The sequence below is a fragment of the Oncorhynchus kisutch genome, unplaced genomic scaffold, assembly GCF_002021735.2.
Source record: "Oncorhynchus kisutch isolate 150728-3 unplaced genomic scaffold, Okis_V2 scaffold1004, whole genome shotgun sequence".
Lineage (NCBI taxonomy): Eukaryota > Metazoa > Chordata > Actinopteri > Salmoniformes > Salmonidae > Oncorhynchus > Oncorhynchus kisutch.
Window position 1 is genome coordinate 26267 of NW_022262949.1, and position 8792 is coordinate 35058.

General features: G+C 51.6%; 1 protein-coding gene across 1 annotated transcript; it reads right to left on the reverse strand.

Moving 5' to 3' along the window:
• Positions 1-5106: 5106 nt before the first annotated feature.
• LOC116364140 (histone H4) lies at positions 5107-5424 on the reverse strand. The gene has a single exon (XM_031817376.1). It carries the CDS (start codon positions 5416-5418, stop codon positions 5107-5109), a length of 312 nt encoding a protein of 103 aa, XP_031673236.1. The 5' UTR covers positions 5419-5424.
• Between the last annotated feature and the right edge of the window lie 3368 nt (positions 5425-8792).

An 8792-nucleotide genomic window follows, 5' to 3' on the forward strand; every position in this document is an offset into this window, starting at 1 on the left:
CATACATCTAATCACATATAGAGAGCGTTATTGAAACGACTCAAGTCAGTTAAGAACAAACTCTTATTTACAATCACGGCCGGTGGTGATACAGCCTGGAATCGAACCACGGTCTGTAGGGACTCGAGAGCAGGGAAAACTGTGGGAAAGGGGCGTGTACAAATGGAACAATTGTGCCTTTTTGACTGAAATATGGAGGTGGCTCTTAAAAGAGCCTTTGGGGGATTTTGGAGATCAGGTCATCGTTTATGCGCGCTCTCCGCGAATACGACGGGCCAGCTGGATGTCCTTGGGCATGATGGTCACCCTCTTGGCGTGGATGGCGCACAGGTTGGTGTCCTCGAACAGGCCGACCAGGTAAGCCTCGCTTGCTTCCTGCAGGGCCATCACTGCGGAACTCTGGAAGCGCAGGTCGGTCTTAAAGTCCTGGGCAATTTCTCGCACCAGGCGCTGGAAAGGCAGTTTGCGGATCAGCAGCTCAGTGGACTTCTGGTAACGACGGATCTCTCTAAGAGCCACGGTGCCGGGCCTGTAACGGTGAGGCTTCTTCACGCCGCCGGTGGCCGGGGCGCTCTTGCGCGCAGCCTTGGTGGCGAGCTGCTTCCTGGGTGCTTTGCCACCGGTGGATTTGCGAGCGGTTTGCTTGGTTCTGGCCATGGCGCTAGCTAGCTTCCTTCTTTCACAGTCGGAGTATAGCCTCCAAATGCCTATGTGAAGTTTATAAAGCCGGCAGCGGCGTCTGCTGATTGGTCACCATCTCCGCACCGCCCTGATTGGCCCGTTGCGGAGGCCTCCTCCGCCGCCCATTGGACGGGAGGCTCGGCCTCTCCGTGCCGCCCCAAAATGCAACCCCCTCCCTCGCCGAGGCCCGCTTGGGTCTTTTGTTAGGGCCGCGAGCAACGTTACTCTTTACGCGCAATAATGCTCTCTCATTCTAGCCTAGTACTTGTTATTCTTCATTTTAGGCCTCATGTGGGCACTTGATACTGTGCCGTGTTTATGTGTGTATCTAACAAACGCGCCAAATAGTTGGCCAGGCATACAAAGGACACTTTGCGCTTTTGCTGAGCTAGGTGGTTGGCTCTTAAAAGAGCCTTTGGGGTTGAGTAGTCAAGTTGCAGCCGCACCAGCGATTTTACTTGGCTTTGACGGCCTTCTCAGTCTTCTTGGGGAGCAGCACTGCCTGGATGTTGGGCAGAACACCACCCTGAGCGATGGTCACGCCGCCAAGCAGTTTGTTCAGCTCCTCGTCGTTACGGACTGCCAGCTGCAGGTGACGGGGGATGATACGAGTCTTCTTGTTGTCACGGGCAGCGTTTCCGGCCAACTCCAGGATCTCAGCAGTCAGGTACTCGAGCACTGCGGCCAGGTAGACTGGTGCGCCAGCGCCCACACGCTCGGCGTAGTTGCCTTTGCGCAGCAGCCTGTGCACACGGCCCACGGGGAACTGGAGCCCGGCACGGGATGAACGTGTCTTTGCCTTCGCCCTGGCCTTGCCTCCGGTTTTGCCTCTTCCGCTCATATTGGTAGCTTCAGTATGTCACAGAAAGTCTCAATGAGGCGCTGGCCACCTCGAGAGCCTTACTTATACCTCGCCACAAGAGGCATCGATTGGCCACTGGACCGGTGTGCCCTTATCCAATTGGAGTGAGGGAGAGACAGACAGTCAGCCCTAAGCCCGCCCGCCCGCCCGCAGGCAGCAGAGTGACAAGGGCTAGGCTACTCTGTTTCCCTCCGACTTTTGTTACTTTTTCTCATTGGCGGGAGCGCCAAAGTGACAACTCAAATCACTGAAACATGTATCAATCAATTCGAGAGTGGCTCATAATACAAATGGCTGCTGTCCAACACACTATAGTATGTATTCCTCTTATTATCAGGATCAATGTGACATGCGAATTCTAACACATATCACACCAATGTTGACTGGTGAGGGTGCTGCACTCTTGAGTGACAAATGTAAAGCCATTTAGCCACTCGAACATGTGGTGCGTAAGTCATTCATTTCATATCTTTTGCACCACAGGTAGGTAGGTAGGTAGGTAGGACGTACATGGAATGACATGCGCTTTTATGGAAAGAGGTGGGTGGCTCTTAAAAGAGCCTTTTGTGGTAACAACATGTGTCGAGTAGAAAGAACACTGTTTGGAATAGGTTTACTTCTTCTTGGGGGCTGCCTTCTTGGCCTTGGCTGCCTTGGGCTTGGCGGCTTTGGGCTTCACTGCCTTGGTAGCCTTCTTGGGGCTCTTGGCCGCTTTCTTGGCCGCTGCGGCGGGCTTCTTCACCTTCTTTGGGCTCTTGGCGGCCTTTTTGGGTGTAGCGGGCTTCTTGGCCTTCTTGGGGGACTTCTTTGCGGCCACGGCCTTCTTGGCTGCTACCTTCTTGGGCTTCTTGGCGGCGGCGGGCTTCTTGGCGGCCACCTTCTTAGCTTTGGGGACTGCGGCTTTCTTGGCGGGCTTCTTTGCCTCGACGGCCTTCTTGTTGAGCTTGAAGGAGCCGGAGGCACCGGTGCCCTTGGTCTGGACCAGGGTGCCCTTGGTGACGAGGCTCTTGACGGCGATCTTGACACGGGAGTTGTTCTTCTCCACGTCGTAGCCGCCTGCCGCCAGAGACTTCTTGAGCGCGGCCAGGGACACGCCGCTCCTCTCCTTGGAGGCGGACACCGCCTTGACGATGAGCTCGCCTACGCTGGGTCCCGCTTTCTTGGGCTTGGCTGCTGCCTTCTTCTTGGGTGCCTTGGCCGGCGCGGCGGCGGCGGGTGCTGGTGCGACTTCTGCCATGTCTGTCGTTCGGTCCGGTAAACACACACACTTACAACACTACGGTAGTCTGTGAGGAGGAGTACTTTGCTGTAGACGCTGCTCTGCGCTATTGAAGCTCTACACCGTGCAGGGGGCTGGCCTTAAACGCGACATGAGAACCATGTAGACTCAAGCCACCCAGCTCGGCTTCTCCGGGCTGGCCAAATGCTCTTTCACTTGTGTTTTCTGGTCGCCAATATCGGGCCAAAAGTCACCGACGGAGCCGTGTTTTTGGCCCAAAAGCGAACGGCCCAGCGAGCAGACTTGTGTCCGTTCAGAATAAAGTCATGTGGGCTGCAGAAGCCCCGTGCATTTTGCTGCGACTCGCTCAAAACCTCACCGTTCGACTGTCGGGTGGAGCGGTGCGCACTGCTTTTCCTGTGCTATTTGTCTCCTAAATGGCCTAAAAGTGCATCCGATTGCGAGCACCATTGATTGTGGAGTGAGCCGAGATGTCTGGCAAGGGAATCAAATGGTTTGGCGTCCCCTGATGTGCTCCTTGGTGTTTTAAAGGAGAGCTCTTTTGGGGACCTTAAAACACATGCACTTGTGAGGCCTGGCTGAGACTAGTTTCACCTTGTATTCGTCATGTGTCCAGGAGGCACAGGAAATAATACACTGTGTGTGATGTTTTAGTCCTTTAGTTGGATTTGGAGCCTGCTCTTTGTGCACAGTGTGTGTTTTTTTCTTCTGCTAGGTGGTCTCTCTCTCTGTGTGTCTCTTTCAAAAGCAGATGAGGTGAGGGCCAAAGTAGTTGAGCTCACTCAGCTCGTCTGTCTGTGAACAGGCCGAGATAGGCTTTTGTGCCCTTCTCTCTCGCAGTCCTTCCTCGCTTGACTCCGCAGCGTGACTCGTGCCCGTCTTTGTGTCTGTGGGTCTTGGTGTCTGGCTGTGCGGCCGGCGCTATGGAGGCTGGCGCCCCATGTGCTTGTTCGCCCTGATATAGGCCGAGAGAGAGAGAGAGAGAGAGATTTGGAGGCTCTTCTTCTCCTCCTCCTCCCCCCCCTCTTGTACAGGTGGAACGGCTAGTTTCAATCGGTGACGTCACTTGCTCGGAGACTGTTCTTCATGTGTGCAGAGGGTCCCTGCTTCGGCCTAAAGTGATACAGTCTCCAGTCATTGGACTCCCCCTCACTGTGTTCTACTGGCATGCACACATTCCTACCCTGTTCATGTCAGCATCCTTTATCCCCCCCCCTCCCCACAATTGGACACATGTCCTCCACACAAACACACATGGATTTGCTTTTTTCACTGACAGGGTGGGTGGCTCTTAAAAGAGCCTTTGGGTTACTACAGCACTCCAAATGCGCTGTTTATTTGGAGCTGGTGTACTTGGTCACGGCCTTGGTGCCCTCGGACACTGCGTGCTTGGCCAGCTCTCCGGGGAGCAGCAGGCGCACTGCGGTCTGGATCTCCCTGGAGGTGATGGTGGAACGCTTGTTGTAGTGGGCCAGGCGAGACGACTCTCCGGCGATACGCTCGAAGATGTCGTTCACGAACGAGTTCATGATTCCCATGGCCTTGGAGGAGATGCCGGTATCGGGGTGGACCTGCTTCAGGACTTTGTACACGTAAATGGCGTAGCTCTCCTTCCTCGACTTTCGGCGTTTCTTGCCGCCTTTCCCTGCGGTCTTGGTGACGGCTTTCTTGGAGCCCTTCTTGGGCGCGGACTTTGCTGGCTCGGGCATGATGCTGGTGTCTCGTTGCTTCTCACAAACGAATGAGGGGGTGGAGAGCCCTTTCCGTCTTATGAAGACGAAGCTAAGCTAATTCGCCGGCCGTGGACACACCCCTGCTTTCTCATAGGCGCCCCTGCCATTTGCCCAGTGGAGCTGAGCGCGCATAAGAGCCTTCCACTCAGAGGCTTGCTTCCCTAACAAAGACCTGTCCCCCCCCCCCCCCTTATTCCATAGCCTATGCTCTGTCACTGGTGGGGAATGGTGTGTTTCAAAAAAAGATCCATGCAATGGCCAGACATAAGGCACCCCTTTTTGGACTTGGTGGGGATTTCCCAGGCGTGGTGCCTTTATTTCAGGTGTCTCGTAATACGACTGTACGCAAAGCCTGCACTGAACATAGCCTCCTGTCATGAACACTCCCTCCCCGTCCACTCAGAGTGGCTCGTGGTTTAAGACGACTGTACTGAACATATCCTCCTGTCATTTAACACTCCCTCCCTGTCCACTCAAGAGTGGCTCATGGTTTCCTACAATGGATTTGGCCCTTTTGAAGCGGATGTGGGTGGCTCTTAAAAGAGCCTTTGGGTTCAAGTCGGGATGTTGACGTTCCGAAAAGAGTGCGTTTAACCGCCGAAACCGTACAGGGTGCGTCCCTGGCGTTTCAGAGCGTAGACCACGTCCATGGCCGTAACGGTCTTCCTCTTGGCGTGCTCGGTGTAGGTGACGGCGTCACGGATCACGTTCTCAAGGAACACCTTCAGGACACCGCGGGTCTCCTCGTAGATCAGGCCGGAGATACGCTTCACGCCGCCACGGCGAGCCAGACGGCGAATGGCGGGCTTGGTGATTCCCTGGATGTTATCGCGGAGAACCTTACGGTGACGCTTGGCGCCTCCTTTTCCGAGTCCCTTGCCGCCTTTACCTCTTCCAGACATCGTGTAGTTCGCTAGCTGAGTTCAAGTGAATGAATGACGCAATTTTTGGGGCTTGGTGCTCTTATTATCTGCGTTTGGTGGACCTGATTGAAGCCAGTGGCACAGAAAGCGCGCGCTTTTGCCTGGCCTCTGCTGCAAAGGGGAGGGCGTTCGTTCTAGGGAACTATGGAGGAAGAAGAAATGAAAGCTACTTACATGCGCGGGAAACACACTCAAATACTGAGCTATGTTGAACACAAGGCCCAACTGTGACAACTGGGGGATCCACTACTAATCTGTGTCCCACTCTTCACATTGATTGGTGTTGTTCTTCTTGTTGTTGTTGTTGTTGTTGTTGCACCTGATTCAACTCTTTCAATCAGCTGTGCCTCTCCAGCGCTACAACAAAAATGGCTACTCTACCCCTGCCTGGAGTTGGGAAACACTGAACTAGTAGGATTCAACCCACTGCAGTTGCCAGTCACACCTAATAGAGATAGGCGTTAAAACCTCAAATAGTGTCACAAGTACAAAGGAGAAACGAAGTGGAACATATACGGGAAACAAATACACAAGGAACGCTACAAATCCTAAGGGGTCCGTAATGTCACCTCAGCAGTCATGTAGCTCTTTAAGGCCATGTAATAACATCATTCTTCTTTTTCTTCCCAAGACAGGATCCAGGTGGCCATGGGAAGGGTGGTGACACCTCTGCAAGCTGAAACGCTGTAAAACATTCCTCAGACACCCACCCAACACACACACACAATAAAGGGATCGTTTTCCTATGCGTACAGAGGTGATAGGGATGTGCAAATATTGTATGGTACTTTTTTCAAAAACCAATAACATAGCCTTATATTATGGAAATAGTGGTATGAGGTGGATCCTTTATAGGCCAGATAGCCTCAGATGTTGCATCGAATGATCTCAACAGGTCATTGCAAAGGGGACAAATGAGGCCCAAGGACACATACTGGCGATTTATCAATCGGTGCAGTTGATTCACATCTCAGATGTGACTAGGTTTCATCTTACAACTTATTGTTGCCATAATTGTCTATTACCTGTACTTAGTGGCTGCCGAGAACGCCTGACAAGCGTTCAACTAGCTGGGATGCAGCTAGTGTCATCAAAGCACAAAGCATAGCAAGTTAGAAGAAATAGGTTAAGGTTACGAAAAGGCTTAGGCTTACCCCAAATGTCACCTCCGTTCGTAGCTGTACTCCGTCCGTGTAGGCGCACAACAAGTCATCACACAGAGAGCACACTTGAAGCACAACTGCGCTGCCTGGAAGGCCGCAACGGACTGAATTGGAATCCCTCAAACAGCACACTAACTACATTCCGCTTTATGATGTCACAGTCAGCCCCTCGGAACACTGGTCCTCAACAATCTCAAACACCTTGGATACCAAAGCCAAACATTCTCGAATCACTCACATTCACAAATCAACCAGGGAGAAGAAGGCTGCCATGAATTGAATGCTGAAAAGCTAACCTCCTTCACAGAGCAACATCATAGGACTGGGAGTTTGTGTTCAACAGCAGGTTAGACTCTGCCACTTGTTCCCTTCAACTGCTTGCGTTCCCCTATTATCAAGGGCTTAGTTCCTCTATAGGCTACAGTGCAGATACTTCACATGCAGAGTACAACAACAAATAACAGAGGGCCTGTTACCACACCCTATAGGCTAGGAGTTGAACTTGGACCACAATGACATTGGTAGTAATTAGCCTGCAGCATAAATGACAGTGGAAATGGAAGTGCGACACATAGAGGAAAAGTCCTAATCCTAATCAAATAGACACATTTTTTTATTTTATTTTTTTATTTCACCTTTATTTAACCAGGTAGGCAAGTTGAGAACAACTTCTCATTTACAATTGCGACCTAGCCAAGATAAAGCAAAGCAGTTTGACACATACAACGACACAGACTTACACATGGAGTAAAACAAACATACAGTCAATAATACAGTATAAACAAGTCTATATACCATGTGAGCAAATGAGGTGAGATAAGGGAGGTAAAGGTCAAAAAAAGGCCATGGTGGCAAAGTAAATACAATATAGCAAGTCAAACACTGGAATGGTAGATTTGCAAATGGAACAAATGTCCAAAGTAGCAATAAAAATAATGGGGTGCAAAGGAGCTAAATTAATTCATTCATTAAATACAGTAGGGAAAGAGGTAGTTGTTTGGCCTAAATTATAGGTGGGCTATGTACAGGTGCAGTAATCTGTGAGCTGCTCTGACAGTTGGTGCTTAAAGCTAGTGAGGGAGATAAGTGTTTCCAGTTTCACAGATTTTTCTACTTCCTTCCAGTCATTGGCAGCAGAGAACTGGAAGGAAGGAGAGGCGGCCAAAGAAAGATTTGGTTTTGGGGGTGACTAGAGAGATATACATACACCTGTTTAGCAGAAATGCTTGTGTTACTAGCTCCAACAGCACAGTCAAGTCTAACAAGTAAGATCGAACCATGTTCCAACATTCCACACAATACACCCAAATGGAATTGGAATACATCAATATATGGACGAGCCATGTCAGACAGTCCGTAGACTAACATACCTTACAATACAATACTTTATATATCCACATGACATGAGCTATGCAAACGACCTCCACGTTAGGAATGTGCCCAGTGATATCTAACAAAAACACACATGGCAAGACAGGAAGGAAGACATGCAGGCTTCTTCACGCCGCCGGTGGCCGGGGCGCTCTTGCGCGCAGCCTTGGTGGCGAGCTGCTTCCTGGGTGCTTTGCCACCGGTGGATTTGCGAGCGGTTTGCTTGGTTCTGGCCATGGCGCTAGCTAGCTTCCTTCTTTCACAGTCGGAGTATAGCCTCCAAATGCCTATGTGAAGTTTATAAAGCCGGCAGCGGCGTCTGCTGATTGGTCACCATCTCCGCACCGCCCTGATTGGCCCGTTGCGGAGGCCTCCTCCGCCGCCCATTGGACGGGAGGCTCGGCCTCTCCGTGCCGCCCCAAAATGCAACCCCCTCCCTCGCCGAGGCCCGCTTGGGTCTTTTGTTAGGGCCGCGAGCAACGTTACTCTTTACGCGCAATAATGCTCTCTCATTGTAGCCTAGTACTTGTTATTCTTCATTTTAGGCCTCATGTGGGCACTTGATACTGTGCCGTGTTTATGTGTGTATCTAACAAACGCGCCAAATAGTTGGCCAGGCATACAAAGGACACTTTGCGCTTTTGCTGAGCTAGGTGGTTGGCTCTTAAAAGAGCCTTTGGGGGTTGAGTAGTCAAGTTGCAGCCGCACCAGCGATTTTACTTGGCTTTGACGGCCTTCTCAGTCTTCTTGGGGAGCAGCACTGCCTGGATGTTGGGCAGAACACCACCCTGAGCGATGGTCACGCCGCCAAGCAGTTTG

Bases quoted from the DNA above. Each gene is read 5' to 3' on its own strand.
- LOC116364140 (XM_031817376.1), bottom strand. From the start codon at position 5,418: ATGTCTGGAAGAGGTAAAGGCGGCAAGGGACTCGGAAAAGGAGGCGCC.